At 44.6% G+C, this 17,045-nt stretch overlaps 1 protein-coding gene across 8 annotated transcripts in view; it reads right to left on the bottom strand.

Annotated features, from left to right (window-relative positions):
* Positions 1-307: 307 nt before the first annotated feature.
* AOAH (acyloxyacyl hydrolase) overlaps positions 308-17,045 on the bottom strand; it is a 177,634-nt gene continuing 160,896 nt past the window's right edge. For 2 of the 8 annotated variants that reach the window (XM_059073653.2, XM_067042339.1), the window contains exons 20-21: positions 11,770-11,846; positions 308-694 (exon numbers count right to left, since the gene is read on the bottom strand). In XM_059073653.2, the coding sequence (XP_058929636.1) occupies positions 566-694; positions 11,770-11,846 (206 nt within the window). In that variant the 3' untranslated portion in view covers positions 308-565. The other 6 variants (XR_010842142.1, XM_067042336.1, XM_067042337.1 and 3 more) reach the window with 6 other exon arrangements.

Here is a 17,045-nt window from a genome sequence, read left to right as displayed (position 1 = left end):
TATGCCCCTGTTGTCCACCAGCACCGTGACAAAGGTTCAGGGCTAGTGGTCAGATCACAGTATGAGAGAGTGTCCTACAGCTCCCGGCACAGGAAGTGTGTGGATCGTGGAAGAGAAACAAGGTGTGAAATGTGCAAAGCCAGAAGCTAGTCTGTGGTAAGGTCTTCCAATCATTGATACGATGAGTGGGAGATTTGGATCACGCTGGTGCCTAGCCAAAATAGAAGTATTAATATCTCCCTATCAGGAATAAATAAATAAATTTTAAAATAATAAAATAATAAAGCATACACAATTATACTCACACTGTCATTATAATTTTGTCTTTATTGAGACAAAGATTTGGGTGCCAGTGGTTTATTTGGGAAGCCATCTCCAAAAGTGGGAAAAGGGAAGCAAAGAGAGTGACACTAGGCTCTTAAATGGGAGAAAAGCACTTTGCAAAGATGCTGCTGAAGAGGGGCCTGTGAGTTTGTGACACAGCCGCCCCCATAACCGTTTATTGAATGAGTTTACCCAAGCTTCTGCCTTCCTGAGCTCCCCAGGAGCAGGTGTCCCTGAGGACTTAGTGCCCCCCTTGGTCTCCAAACACCTCCTCAATCTGGGGGTTGAATGGATTCTCCTTTCCCAGGACCTGGGGCCACTGGAGCTGCACCTTCTTCCAGAAGCGATCTGCCAACAGCTGTAAAGCCACCTGCAAGAGAGAACCCAAAGGAGGAGTAAAAGGGAAATTAAAACAAAGTAAAGAAGTTACCAGCAAGATTTACTCTATTCCTTGTGCGGTGGACAGACTCTAGGATAGTTCCCTAGGATTCCTACCTTTGGGTCTTTGCATGATCCCCTTCCCTTGATGTGGATGAAACCTATCACTTGGTTCTAAGCAATAGAACATGGTAAAGGTGAAAGAATGTCCCTTCGGTGATTATGTTACATTATCTAAGGCTCTGCTTTGCTGGCAGACTTGCTCTGGAGACTCGCTGATGGGCTGATGATGTAAGAAGCCATGTTGGAAAGCCCACCTGGCAGGGAACAGAGGGTGGCCTCCAGCTGACATCTAGTAAGAAGTTGGGTCTTCAGTCCTACAACCACAAGGAGATGAATTCTGCTAACAACTCAAGTGAGTCTGAAATCAAATCTTCCCCAGTTGAGTCTCCTGGTGAGAATGTAGACTTTAGCCTCTGAGACTCTAAGTAGAGAACCCAATTAAACTATGCCAGCGCTCCTGACCCACAGAAACTGTGAGACAACAAGTGTGTATTGTATTAAGCTGCTACATTTGTGGTAATTTGTTATTTAGTAATAGACAGCAAATACACTTTCTCAGAAAGGCATTTATTCACTTACCTGTGGATAGCTAACACTTACTGCAGGCTTAAGGCTTGGGTTTCGGACGTGAACAGGATGAATCCTTCCTTGAAGGAACTCCCAGTCTAGTGAGGGACCCAGACATGCAGAATGACACCACCAAACCCACAGGGAGGACTGTGAGGGATGCACATGGCTGGAAGGGGAAGAGGTGGCAGCTCTGCTGGGTGCGAAGAAAGGATAGATCCTCTCTGAAGAGTGTGATGGCTGAGCTGAATTTTCAAGGAGGAATTCACCAGATGGATCATGAGGAAAGCAGTGTATGTGGTAGAGGACACAGCACATGCAAAAGCTTAGAGATGTGGAAGAGAAAGTCATGGAGGGGGACTACGGGTGCCTGGGAGATGAAGCTGAACCGGTCCCCTGGCAGGGCTGGACTTCTGAAGGAGGCTGTGGGCATGGAGAGAGTGGTTGGAGTGCCAGGGTGTGGAATGTACAGGCTTAATTCACAATAGGCTTGTCCCTCTCTCTCCTGGCCTGATGCCCGCTCTCTGGTTGCATTGTTGTATGTCCCTTGATTCACAATGTCAGCAGGATCCATTCTTGGTTGTTCGGTCCTCTGGCTTGTCATTAACATGCCTTTGATCAGGAGTCTTTCTCTGCAGATAATGCCCTCATTTAGCAAATGGGCCCTGGACAGGGCTTCAGGCCCCAGATGGCTACATCTCCATGGGAGGGGTGTGTGTGTGGGGTTAATGCTGAACGATAAGAGAAACGTGACTGCTGAAGGCCTCAGAGGGGAACACATTGTTCAGGGCAGATGCTCAGGGATGTCCCTGACTTTATACAGAAGCACATGGACATTGTCTTCAAAGGGCACATGCTGTTCATCATTCCAACAAGCAGTGCAGCCAGCTCCCTGTGTGATGCTGGCCAGCCCTCTCCAGCCTTCTTCTCTGGGCTGAAATTCTCTCATTTGCAAAATAAGTAAATGATCTAAAGACTTTTCTGGGTTTAAATTGTGTGTAAGATTTTAGCAGTTGTTAGAAAAAAATAGAACTGGTTGAGTGAATACATTAAATATGGCCAGTATTTTAATATGTTCCTGAGCCTTCTGAGGTGGACCCCAAATTCCATCCATCCAACAATATAATCTTGATCATATCCATGTGGTGTCTAACGCACATACACACCCCACTTGCCACCAACACACACAACACGTACCACATACCACACACACACACACACACACACACACACACACACACACACACACACACACACACACACACACACACACACACACCTCTCAGACCTAAAGAGGCTGATTGTCAAGCCAGCAGGTTTCCAGGAAGGGTCTGATCGTCTCTCACACTATAAGCAGTCATGTCTTCAAAAACAGAGGACTGGTTTTGGGCTGTTTTTCCTGCTACTTCTCAACAAAGTAGGCTGCTTCCAAGTCTGTGGAAAATTACTGGTTCTTCTTTTTTGTTTTTTGCCTTTCACTTTGATATACCTAAGCAGTCTGCCTAACAATTACGTGGTACCAATACATTTGTGGTCATTTGTTTCCCAATGTGAATTAATAAAGGAGGACACGGGGGTGAGGATAAACAGAGGAAAGTTAAAATAAAAGAGCTCAGATTTGAGCATGTGGTAACTATTTGGTTTAAAAGCAATTAGCTGGCTGTCACTCTAATGGAGACTAAAATATTCACGAGTGTGCATTGCCAATATTTTGGATCTAAAATGAGAATGGTATTGTTATTACTATACTAGACACTTGTGATAAAATGACCCACTATAATTATTCATTCATCTGAGAAACATTTACTGAGCACCTATTGTGGGCTTCTCATAACCAACCTCCTCCTGTAACTCCCATGATGCTCTGCACAGGGCAAGGCCCAGTCATCCTCATTACTCCAAGCGAGGCGTTCCTTGAACACAAATATCTTTCGTGCTTCCCTTTTCACAATTAAAAATATTAAAGCAATATCTATTCATTTGGGAAAAAAATTAAACGACAATTAAGCAAAGAGAAAAACAGAATAAAATTTATCTTAATTATAATAGAGATAGTCACTGTTAACATCGAGCCTTTCTGAGGCACACACACATGCACACATACATTTGATCCCTCTGTAAATATTTTATAATCTGCTCTTTTGGAGGTATAATTTACACACAGTAAAATGAACTCTTTTTGGTAAACAGTTCCATGAGTGCTGACAAATGCATTCAGTTGAGTAATCATCCCAACAATCTCTAATCTGCTTTTTATTTACTTTGCTCTATATTACAGACATATTTCTGCGCCACTAAAAGTAGATCCTGTATCGTTTTTATTTGCGGTACGATATTCCATCAGATACATGCAAGCTAATTCATTTCACCGATGCATTTTTTTCGCACACATCTCCCTAACATTTGTCCTCAGGACAGGAGTGGAGTCAGCTTCCTGCTGCCAGTGTGCCCAACATCTGCAGACCAGGAGGGGTTCACAGGCTGCCTCATTTACTAATCCTACTAGACATATGCATGGAAAGAAATCTGGTCCAGCAGAACGCTAGGGAATGTGGAGTTCTGGTTAAGTGGAATGTTCTGGGTAACAGGGTCAGGCCCTTCCTTGTCTCTTCCTTTGCAGTTGGTTCAGCTGCCTGTGCTCTTGCAGGGCCCCAGCTGCAGAGTCCAGGTGGTTGCCACACTGGCGGTGTTGCTTTTGTCTAGGTGCCGCTCAGTTCTAGCAGGTGTGGCCCTTCCTCTGGGTAAGTCCACATCTGATGGGCACTGGTGCTGTTCTGCAGGCATCCCTGCAGCTCCAGTGCTTCTGTGGGGCGTTGCCACCCACCCATCTGTCTACCGCTGCTACTCAGAAGCCCTCATGGTGGCAAAACCATGGGATGGTCATTGGTCCACTGTGAAGTTTTCTCTTTGAAACTCTCATAGAAGGGGAGACAAAGTAGGGCAACTTAACACCCCATGGTCTTATATAAGTTTTTGGTGAAGCAGCTTTTTCAGTTTTTACTTGCAGCCCCTGATCTCCCTAGGATTCAGGCATGAGTCCACGGAGAGGGGAGTTGGAGGGTAGGGACCTGGTGCCATTTCTTGATTCAGCCCTTGGTGACAACCACCATATGGCTTCTAGAATTTCTCTCCCTTCTAATGACTATTTAAAATTGTGCCATGCTTCTTTGCCTCACCATATTTGTATTTATGATGAGTTCTTCACCAGGAGAGTACCGGGTCCTCCAAGAAAATACACCATGTCAGATCCAGCCCACATGCTCATGATCTGCTCACATATCCAGACATGATAGAAGCCCAGCAGTGGTCATAGCTGGACATCACCTGTGATTCCTCCACATTCCCACTTTGTAAGCTAACTGTATGTATTTTGCTACAAAAATGGAACCCTTTAGTAAGGCAATCATAAAAACAAACCCTGAACAGTAACTACATTTTTGTAATATTTTTAAAGAATAAATGCAATTCAGAGCAAGAGTATATAGATTTCACCAACAACTTATCATGACTGATACCTTTTAAGTTGAACCCTTGCTAAATTTAACTCTGGGGTTCTACCAGACCAAAGTAAAAAATCTACTGTGAACAATTCCAGGCTGTCTTGTAAGATTGCTTTTAAACACCTGCAGGGAAGCCCTCACCACAGGGAAGGCACAGTTTTACTTCTCTGGCCTCTTAATCTGTCCAGAAACACAGTCTATTGGACCTGGTTACTTTTGGTCCCAATTAATTTTAAATTTGTAAACTTGTAAACAACATGACAGTGGTGTAAGATGTATTTAAAAACATTTAAGGAAAAATGTTACATTTCCAGCTCTAGCCTGTCTGTGCTGGTTCAGGGTGCCACCACCAAAACCACTGCTACCAGTTGGTGTATAAAGCAAACTAAACCAACATGGTCCCTGATGCACAGGAGGGCCTGCCCAAGTGATTGTTATTTGAGGATTCCCTGGCCCAGGAGGCCCTCCCTCCTCTCTCTCCCCACTGCCAGATTAACTGCCTTTTTTGAGAGGCTCCACCAGTCTGTCAAGGACCTTGGGTCCCAGGGGCTTACATGTTGAGACAAATAAAGACCTAGAGACTGTTAACTTATTTAAAGCCAATCCACTGATTATATATCTGATGTCTGCCACCAGCAGTGTATAAGGGTCAGGGCTCAAGAAAGAAGAGGGGATTCATGTCATGGAAAATTCACTGCCTGTAGGAAGAGTTTTAAAAGGATTGGTCTGAGTTGCTACTTCCATGAGGAGAGGAGAGGAGAGGAGGCTGTTTTGCAGAGAGCTTTGTTGGGCGAAGCTTCTAAGGCAGGAGGTGTCAGGAATGTTTAGCTAGGTGGTCTCAGCATAGCCAAGGAAAGCAGACTTGATGTATGCTCGTGGCTCTTTCAACGTTTTCTGTTTACTGTTGTCTGATTTTAGGACCAGAGATCTTTTACATGCCTTTTCAGATACTTTGCAAAGATTTGAAAAAGTGGGTGTTTGAACAGGTAGAATTGCTACAGCTTCAACAGGCCACAAATCTGGGTCTCAGGTCTTTGCAATGACATTTCTTTCCTAAGAAAAACTTTCTTTGCATTTGGTCAGCAGTTTGACTGCTATTCCCAACTCTCGGATACACCTGCTCTCTCTGGGGGCATCTAGTGATCTCCTAGGACTTCTTTCCAGTGGGTCCTGTTCAGATGGGCAATGGTTCCCACTTTGTGGTAGTCAAACCTGCGTAATCCCTCTCCTTTGAGCGTGGTAGGACTTGTAACTTGCTTTTAACTTCTAAAATATGGCAAAGGTGATGGAATGTTACTCTGTGATTAGGTTACATACAGTAGTGACTGACATAATTGGCGGACTCTCTCTGTTGCCATTTTGCACTCATTGATGAAGCAGGTTGCTCAGGTGGCCTCTGAGCAACAACTGATTAGGAACTGAGACCCCCAGTTCAACAGGTTTCAAGGAACTACATTCTGCCAACAAATGTGAGCTTCCAAGTCAAGCCTTCCGATGAGACCCAGCCCCGGCAGACACCTTGACGGCAACTTGGGAGAGTCAGTGGAGCAGGATACCCAGCTAATCTGTGCCTGGATTCCTGGCCACAGAAACTGTGAGATAAGAAAGGTGTCTCCTACACTGTTGGTGGGAATGTAAATTGGTACAGCCATTATGGAGAACAGTATGGAGGTTCCATAACAAACTAAAAATAGAGCTACCGGGCTTCCCTGGTGGCACAGTGGTTGAGAATCCGCCTGCCAATGCAGGGGACGTGGGTTCATGCCCCGGTCCGGGAAGATCCCACATGCCGCAGAGCGGCTGGGCCCGTGAGCCATGGCCGCTGAGCCTGCGCCTCCGGAGCCTGTGCTCTGCAACGGGAGAAGCCACAACAGTGAGAGGCCCGCGTACCACAAAAAAATAAAAAATAAAAATAGAGCTACCGTATGACCCTGCAATGCCACTCCTGGGCATATATCTGGAGAGAAACATGGTCTGAAAGGATACATGCACCCCAGTGTTCACTGTAGTACTGTTTACAATAGCCAAAACATGGAAACAGCCTAAAAGTCCATCGACAGAAGAATGGATAAAGAAGACGTGGCACATATACAATGGAATACTACTCAGCCGTTAAAAAGAATGAAATAATGCCATTTGCAGCAATGTGGGTGGGCCTAGAGATTGTCATACTGAGCAAAGTAAGTCAGACAGAGAGAGAAATATCGTATGATATTGCTTATATGTGGAATCGAAAAAGAAATGATACAAATGAACATATTTACAAAACAGAAACAGACTCACAGACTTAGAGAATGAAGCTATGGTTACCGGGGGGCGGGGTAGGAAGGGTAGAGGGAAGGGATAGCTAGGGAGTTTGGGATTGACATGTACACACTGCTATATTTAAAAAGGATAACCAACAAGGACCTACTGTGTAGCACAGGGAACTCTGCTCAATGTTATGCGGCAGCCTGGATGGGAGGGGAGTCTGGGGGAGAAAGGATACATGTATATGTATGGCTGAATCGCTTTGCTGTGCATCTGAAACTATCACAACATTGTTAATCGGCTATACTCCAATATAAAATAAAAAGTTAAAAAGAAAAAGGAATGTGTGTGGTTTTTAAGTCATTTGGTATGCAACAATAGATAAGTAAAATACTTTCTCAGTCTTAATTCTCTTTGATCTTTATTTTTCTTCATAATTTGATCCCTTGGGCCAATCTCATCCCTGCCAGTGTCTCCTGCTCTCAGCTAGAAGCTGGTGATTCCCAAACCTGTGTCTCCTGAGATCAGAACCCATAAATATGATCTAATGGCTGGATACTGTGCCGGCACCCCAAATTCAGAATGTTCAAATCTGCTCCTTCTTCTGAGTTCCTTGACTTTATATTTTCACCTCCTTTCATCCAGTTGTCGAATCCTGTGAGTCATCTCACTCTCACCCACCAATCTAATCAATCAGCAAGTCTAGCATTATGTATAGTTCTTAAGATTCTGGTTCTACATTTTGGAAATGAGATGAAAAAGTAAAGCGGTTGTCAGTCTATTGATATACAGGAATTTTTATGTGCTTATTCATTTTCCATTAAAATAAACGTAAAGAATTTAGATGATGAATATAATGTGGCTCAAAATTAATATCTATCAATCATAAATTTGAACTGTTCAACATAGCCCATATTTATACTTAAACTTGTCTGCCTAAGAAAACTGGAGCAGTTGAATCCATAGTGGTTACACACCGCCCCCTGCTTCTCTAGCAGGGTTTTAGGAAGAAATAGGCCAATAAAATAAAGCCTGCTCACCCCTTGGTGGAGAGGGGCCAGTGTCAACTGTTTTTGCTCAAATGTACAGGATTGGTGAGGGGGCACTTGAGAAAGGTCTGAGTCTACTCTTTTGGTTGGTATTATGTCCGTGCCATAAAGATGAGGTCCTGAGATGCAGCCTTGCCCATCTGACTGTTTCAAGATGGAAAAGATGTGGACTCCCTTAGCTGCCCCATGGTCTAGAAGGATCCCTTAACACTGCTTCTGCTGTAGGGCACACCATTGGGGGGCGAGTGTGCAGGGACATCCAGCAGCCCCTCTTCAAGGCTTCAATCACAACCCTGTCCTGATGGTGCTCACATCTGTATCTCCAGCTCAGATCCCATCCTGAGCTCTAAGCTCTTATATTATATGCCGCAGGGACATCCCCATTTGGGCATCCTAGAGGCTCCTTAAATCCAACATGTACCAAACTCGTCTTCAAACCACCCTATCCCCCTAAAGGTGTTCTTCACCTCAGCAGGCAATGAAATCGTCTAGCCAGTTTCCCAAGTCACAAAAGAAGTGTGATGCTTAGCTTCCCTTTTTCTTTCACCTTGACATCCAGTAAGTGACCATGTTCTGTTGATTCAACTCTCTGAATCTCTCCAATACAGGCCTTTCTCTTTCTCCTCACTCTCACTACCTCTGTTCAGGCCATCACCCTCTTGTGCACAGGAGTGTCCACACCCCTGCTACACCGAACCATTCTTCGTGCTGCTACCACAGGTATCTTTTTTTTCCTTTGGTACACGGGCCTCTCACTGCTGTGGCCTCTCCCGTTGTGGAGCACAGGCTCCGGATGCGCGGGCTCAGCGGCCATGGCTCACGGGCCCAGCCGCTCCGTGGCACGTGGGATCTTCCCTGCCTGGGCCACGAACCCGTGTCCCCTGCATCGGCAGGCGGACTCTCAACCTCTGTGCCACCAGGGAAGCCCTACCACAGGTATCTTTAGAGAACAAGTCTAGGTATTTTTCCCTCTTGCTGAAAAACCTTCAACGGCTCTCTGTTCTCCCCAGTTGAAAAGGTCAAACCCTATTCAGACCTTATGGGACCTGTCCCTGAATATCTCTCTTGCTCCTTCTCTCTCCACTCTGCTCTCATGTTCTATGTCCCAGCCACACAGAAGCACTTTCATTACCTCCAATGTGCCATGCTTCCTTTCGTACTCAGGTCCTTGCCCTTGCACTTTCCTCAGCTCAACACTTTCTGCAGCCCCTCCCCTCTTCCTTTCACTTGACTAATTCATGGTCTTAGTTCTGAGTTCCCTCCTCTGAAAATCTTTTCTTGCACCCCTCTCTCCCATTCCGTCCCCCATAATGCTCCCATAGCATCTGTGCTTGCACAATTGGAGGCATTGACTACTTTTTACATTTAATTATCTGTGTATTTGTCATTCTCCCACTCTACCCTATAATCTCCTTAACCGGCAGGGGTGGTTTCCTGTTCACCCTTCTCACTGTGTTTGATTCCGCGTTGGCACTCAATAGACATTCTAGGATGGCAATTTGCCATCTAGACTGCTCAGCTCAACATACATGATAACTAGGCTGGCTTTAGGCATATCTATCCATTGTCACCCACTTTAGATGTGGCTCCACCACTGTTGCCCACTCTATCACCCACTCTCAGCATGTGAACAAACCTCTCAGGAATAACATGAGATTATGACACACCGATTTTCAGCTTTTGACTCTGTTCTCAACAGTCAGTTAATGGCGAAGCTGTTTGAGTGCAAGAAAGAGCCCCAATTTGACAGACCTTGAACCCTAATACTATTTTAAGAGTCAGGGACAGAAGAGTCTTTTGATAGATCAGACAAATATGTCCCGAGGGATACAACAAAGCTGTCTTTGACCCTCTTCTTTTTAGTTTGTTCCTCATTGCTCCCTCTCTGACCATCTCCTCTCGTCCCCATTCTCTATAGAATCAGAAGGGTAAAATTCTGTAATGTACAAAGGATGACAGGAACTACTACCTAATTATTGCCAGAAAGCAGGTCTCCATATTAACTATTCGAAAACCAAAGACATCATTTTTTTTGGTGGGGGGGGGGCAAACTCTAATATTTAACCAGCTTCTAGCCAATAATTCTCTTGGATCAACCCATCCAAGTGATACACAGGAAACAGATATTCTGAGGTGCATTACTTAGATTGTTTGGGTTGTTGTTACTTAACACAGTAAGACGCGCATTTAATACTCACTTTAAAATTTACCCAGCATCTGTGAGGCTCTACTGTCCATCCATCTGATCATGGAGTGGCACTTTTCCTCTTCTTTTTTTTAAAAAAAATTAATTAAATTTTATTTCTGGCTACATTGGGTCTTCGTTGCTGCATGCAGGCTTTCTCCAGTTGTGGTGAGCGGGGGCTACTCTTCATTGTGGTGGCTTCTCTTGTTGCAGAGCATGGGCTCTAGGCGCTCGGGCTTCGGTAGTTGTGGCACATGGGCTCAGTAGTTGTGGCTCGCGGGCTCTAGAGCGCAGACTCAGTAGTTGTGGCACACGGGCTTAGTTGCTCCATGACTTGTAGGATCTTCCTGGACCAGGGCTCGAACCCGTGTCCCCTGCATTGGCAGGTGGATTCTTAACCTCTGCACCACCAGGGAAGCCCCTCTTCCTTTTCTTTTGAGACAGTTCTTAGCCCTGCCCATGGGTACTCATGGGACCTAGAGCTCAGGGGGAGGGAGGACTATGGTTCCCTTCATGCTTCTTAGGGGATGATCAGCCCTCCCTGTGGCCTGGCTGACCATGGAGATCAAGGCTAGAAGGAGTGTTTCTCACGTTTGGACCCTTGTCAATACCACAAAGGCCGCATCAGAAAGACGATAGCCACAGAGGATTGCCTGTGGGTAAATGGCCCATCCCTCTTGCAGGGGACTGGCTTTCAAAATGTTAGAAGCAGCAGAGTTATTCCCCCACTTCTTTTCTATTTTTTATACAAAGAAATATCATGAGCAAGTTCAGTATGTAGAACAGATAAAAGTGGAACTTTCCTGGCTGCAGCCAGGACAATGGACGGGGGAGAAGGAGGGGACAGAATCCCACCATCTAGCTCCTCTTGCTTTGTGAAGAGGCCAGAGTAGAACTACTTTCCAGATTGTTCCTCGGAATCCTAAATGAGAAACAGCTCTTACTGCAGGATACTGCTAAGGACACTGTTCTCCTCTCGTATGGTTCTTTTTTTCTAGAAGGATCCATAGAAGAAATTTCTCACAGGGCTCACTTCCAGGAGTCCTTCTGATTTTTTTTTTGAGTACTTAATTTATTTTTTATCTTCTTAAGGCTATGACTTATGCCCTTCTTTGCATCAGCCGCGTAGGAAGCGTGGAGCTGATTTTGTGGACCCTTGCAGGCAGTTTCTTAGGACTTCCTGGGACACATTGTAAATTGTAGACATTAAGTCAGGAATTCAGGTATCATTTCTCGCTTATCTTCTTTTTACTCTGATTTTCACTTTATTATTTTATTTATATTTTATCAATTTAATTTATATTTATTTATCTTCTATCTTACACATGTGTGCATATTACCTCAAATTCTTTTGGGAATAAAACAGGATAAAAACGAATGCATGGGTGCATAATTATATTACAAAGATAACGTAACCGACTGCCCTCAGCAACCGTCGTGTGACTGCACTTACCTCACTAGGGTGGAATCCATCCACGGGTTCAATGAGCTGCCAGGGCTGCCCTCCGCTCCTCTGCCACTTCTCCGTGACTGCGGGGAGTGCACACGCACACACACACACACACACACACACAGAGGGTTAGAGACCTGCTTTCCTGAGCAACAGTCAACACCCAAGAGCAAGGGCTGTGAAGGATGCTCCTCCTGGGCCCTTGCTTACCCAGTCACGTCTGCCCCTGCTAGGGTCTTTCTGAACAGAAATAATCTTTCCATTGTGTCATTATTTTTTCTCTAACTCAGGAAGACAAATGTGTGAGAGTGTTGGATGAACGTGGTTTGTAGAGTGAGGAGGGTGGTGGAGAAGGGTGAGCTCGAAAATATTCAACATCGATTTAAGTCCATCTCATTTCTCAGTGGCCAGGAGGACAGAATTTCAGGAGTAGGAGGAAAATATTAAGCCTTTTGTTAACATCTCCTTTCATTGGCTGCCATTTGCAGACACTGCCTGCATATGTCAAGCAATCATCATTAAAACTCACACAGTTCGTCAGAAATATAATTACCTAAAATGATCTGGACATCACATTTAGAGTGAGTATGGCTACAGAGAAAACATTATGAGCCCCAAAATGATGAACAGCAATAAAACTGTCCTTCAACAGGGGGGAGACCAGGAATGTCAGTTGCTCCAAGGCAAAGGCATAATGAACTCTACATTATAATATCATACAGTCGGGCTTCCCCGGTGGCGCAGTGATTGAGAGTCCGCCTGCTGATGCAGGGGACACGGGTTCGTGCCCCGGCCCGGGAAGATCCCACATGCTGCAGAGCCTGCGCGTCCGGAGCCTGTGCTCCGCAATGGGAGAGGCCGCAGCACTGAGAGGCCCGTGAAACGCAAAAAAAAAAAAAAAAAAAAGCCTCCAGATATAATATCATACAGTCAATAAGAACTCCTCAAGGAAACTTCAAATCCCTAGAGAGCCTCCAGAGAGAAAAATGTGAAACCTACCACTCCCAGTGTAGCCCATGTCCTCATTTCCCTGGTGTCCAGAGAGGGGAACCCACACAGCTGAGATTCCTCTAGTTCTTTCCTCTTCACTTCACAAAAACTCAAGGGCAGGGATCTGTTCCCTCTTGCCCTCTTTGTTTATCTCTCTTTTGCCCCAAGGGAAGGAATGGAAATGCTATTAGGGGCTTTAACTGGATGAGAGAAGCTGGACTTTCCCAGAGCTGAATCAATACTATGCTGCTTTTGTAATTAGTCCTAATATCATGCCAGGCCATCCACACTTGCTACCCAATCCTTGTCCCCAGAGGGGCTGCAAATACTGCTATCCTTCTCAGAGCACAGGAAACAATTCCTGCTGGTGGTTTGGAGTCCTATACTGGATCACCAATTCCTGTTGGCTTTTTCCCTGCCAGGATGGCCGCCACTGAGCCACGCTCTTATACTTTATGCCTGGGTTTTATTGGAGGTTGCTAGAAAAAGCAGCTGATGGAAAGTGGCCTTTGCATTTCTTGTGAAACTCAAATCAAGGATATTGTCCACTGTGTCTTCCACATGTGGTCTCAAGGGAGAGATTTCTTCATGCTGGTAAATGGTGTATCTCTCTGAAGGAATGGTATGTATCTGCTCCTCTGATAGGAAGCTCAGTATTACAATGATACTGAAACCACATTAACCCTAATGAAGGCTTATTTGTTCTGCTGAACCAGCTTGCAGACCTCACAGTTTCCTGCCATTGGCCCTAGGTACCCCGTAAAAGACAGAGCCTTGGGGAAGCTTGCCTGGCACTAGCTTCAGTTTACCTGGCTGTTCTGTTTTTTAGGCATGACCTCGGAACAGGATTTTCTGCTTCAGGTTCAATTCTGGGTGCTTCACCTTTCCCTCTGGATCTGACACTTTGAAGCACCTGTGGGTCCCTCCTGTCTTTCTGGGTGTGCCATACTGCTCCAGCCCAGCCCTGCTCATTCTGGCTCACCTGTCATGCATTCCGCATGCTTGGTTCAGACTGTTCTTTCTCCCCCTTGGTCGGGAGAGAATGGGTCACTTTCCTACTTGGTTTTTGGGTCCTGCTATTCTACTTTCTAACTTTATGCTGATTCTGTCTCTGTGCCATTTGCAATCTGAACATCCAACCAATAACCCTTAATGGAGCACCAGGCATTGGAAGGGTTTCTTCAATACAAACTCAATGTCACCCCCACTGAGCCCCCTCAGTGCTTTTTGTTCTTTTGTACTATTTGTCTCATCTCTACTTTGCAGCCCCACAGGGTTTCTAATATAGAAATCAACACTGGTGCAGAAAGGTCCAGCCCAGGTAAGATGTCAGCCTCCTAGGCTCCTCTGTGACTTCAGATGTGACCTCGCTTCCATTCTATTTGCACTCCTTTGCTTCACGCAAATCCTCAATGAACTTTTCAATCCTTTCTCCTGCTTCTCCCTTATTTTCAGTTTGGTTTCACCTTATGCTATACAAATGTTAAAAAGAGAAAGAGGGCTTCCCTGGTGGCACAGTGGTTGGGACTCTGCCTGCCGATGCAGGGGACATGGGTTTGTGCCCCGGTCTGGGAAGATCCCACATGCTGCGGAGCGGCTGGGCCCGTGAGCCATGGCCGCTGAGCCTGCGCGTCCGGAGCCTGTGCTCCGCAACGGGAGAGGCCACAGCAGTGAGAGGCCCGCGTACTGCAAAAAAAAAAAAAGAGAGAGAGAGAGAAAGAAAAGAAAGAATGAAAGAAAATCTCAATCAGATGTTAAGTAATTCCCAGGCCTGTTAGACAATGGGAACCAAGCCCAGTCAAGACCTGAGAAAGGGTTGTATTAAAGAGATAGACAGCAAACCATGGGCCTGACCTGGACCACTCACACATCCTCTGACCCAGCAGGGGTAGGAAGTTCCTCATAACACTTTTTGACTCTTCACATTTGCAGAGAAGTTTGAGTGACAAATTGAACCTAAACTTGTGCCTTCACTGGCCAAGAGAACGTTCAGAAAGGAATTACAGTGATCTGGAGATCTGGAAAATCAACAGTGGAAAGCAAATTTGAGCTTATAAATGAAACAGTTTAAGCCAATATCGTGTTCCTGGAGAGGAATGTTTGTTAAGAGCTCCATATTAAAAAGACCAGACTTTCTTATACCCGTGTTTCCTCTAGTGTGATTCAATGCTAGTCTTAACGAGGCTTAAAGTTAGTCTAGGCTGTTTCCATTTTGATTTGAATTTTATGTGCATTACTAACTACCAAACTAAAAACTATGGCCCTTAGAGAAAGGGAGAGGTGGTGATAGATATTATACTTCATGGAACAGATGGACATAATTTAGTCATCAGAATTAATGACTATTTTTCAAAGTGAGAAGGAATGGTGATTCCTTCTACTCCCCTTGGAGGCTTGATCCCATAACGTAGGATATTTTCTCATATGATTATTGTGTCTCTGAGGCTTACCAGTCACTGAATATCTGTAGACATAAGAATTATAACACTTACAGGAAGAGTCAGTAACTCACAGGCAAGAGTTTAAGGTCTTACCTGTTTTTATGACCAGTGCTAGACAGAGTGACCCTTTTTAGTTTGTTTATCTCAGGGTAAAATTTTGCTTTCTTAGAATAAATGCAATACCAGACAGTGGTCTCTACTTCTTCACTGATTTAGACTGGGTGGTCCAAGCAGGGTATTGTGGTAGGTTGGTCAGTTCCCTTCCTGCCTGGGACCATAATCAAAAATAGGCAAATAAATTGCTGTTTGTTCTTTGGAACACTTGAATTAAAGCTCTTGAAGGATCATGAGCGATCTCTTTGGATTTGGTACGTAATGTATTTCCTTTATTTGTAAAGTCAAAGAAGCTCTGCTAATGACCAGTTTTTCAGAGATGCAATAGAAATCACAGGAGTTTCATAGAACATTTGGTAGCTCCTTGATGATTAGCAGATATTTAAAGAGAGAAATCTGAATTCTGGTCAGCACTATGAAGTCACTGGTCATTTTGACAAACATACACTTGAAGGGAACTAAGAACCAAACCTCTAACTGAGTTGTCTTCGAAGCTGAGGGGAGCTGGTGCTATATTTAAAGTGTCAGTGAAAAAATGGCCTTGTCAGCCAAGTGGCATGAGCCCCATTTATTAAATTTTAATGTGTGTTTTAATTTTAATAGATCATCTGTGGATTATGTACAGATGCAGACTCTGATTAGGTATGTCCTAGTTAGGAGTGGGGCCTGGGGCTCTGCATTTATAACCAGTCCCCAGGTGTAGAGATGTTGCTCATTTCGAACTATGTATTAAGTGGCAAGGGTGTGAGGGAATGCTGCTTTTTCCTGGGTGCTGGCTATGTACCAGGCATGGCATTTGGGAGGATTACACATTATTTTACATAATTATCACAAAGACTTGTTATGTAGATATAGTGTCTCCATTTCCAGGTCTGGAAAGGAGAGTTTAGAAATGTTCAGGGAATCGTCAACAGTCCCAAAGATAATAAATGACAGAGCTAGAGATTACTGTGGAAAATGAAAAAGTCTCAAGTGAATGCTAGGCAATATTATATTTTTAAAAACTTTATCTATATCAGGGTGGGTGATGATCAAAGATCACTTGTTGGTGCATTTGTTTGCACCAGGAATTCATTAATGAGGCTTTAACTCTGCATTTTTAATGACAGGTTATTTATCAAAATGTCTCTCCCCGTGAGAGAAATACGTATCACCTAGGCAGGAAATCTAGTTAACGGAGATCAGTCTTGTTGAAAAGATGTTCAGGACTGAAGTACTAGAGTCTACAATGCAAAATGTGTCAGCTAATGTAATATTTGATAATTCATGATGGCCATCTGTCTCTTCCCAGATGCTTGGGCCGGGGGAGTTGGTGGTGGGGAGATAGAGATGATAAACTCAGTATGAGAAATCGTCCATCCTTTGCATACACTGCAAAGCTTTTCATTAGTATCATCTCAGCTGGCAGTCAATCAACAGAGACTTTTCTCTTGCATAACAGTTGCTTAGCAATGAAAATGGGACTGGAAGGATTAAAGTCAATAGATAATAATTTTTCAGAGTCAAAATGTAAAGGATAAATCCAGTAATCATGCCTGTTTTCTTGTGGCCACTCACCAGTGACCCCAATGTTTGGATAGAATGCTAGAAAAGCAGCAGTAATGTCCTCCCTTTGAGACTCATTAGTTTCATCATGTGTGAGGTCTGGGAATCTGCCTTGTTTTGAGTCCCTAGGTAATCCAGTGGCCCCAAGGAGAGGCACTGCCTTACCCCTCATTCCTGTCAAACTCATCT

This window comes from Kogia breviceps, chromosome 9 (genome assembly GCF_026419965.1).
Source record: "Kogia breviceps isolate mKogBre1 chromosome 9, mKogBre1 haplotype 1, whole genome shotgun sequence".
NCBI classification, from domain to species: Eukaryota; Metazoa; Chordata; class Mammalia; order Artiodactyla; family Physeteridae; genus Kogia; species Kogia breviceps.
The sequence above is the reverse complement of the archived record's forward strand: the minus strand, read 5'-3'. Positions and strand labels throughout refer to the sequence as shown.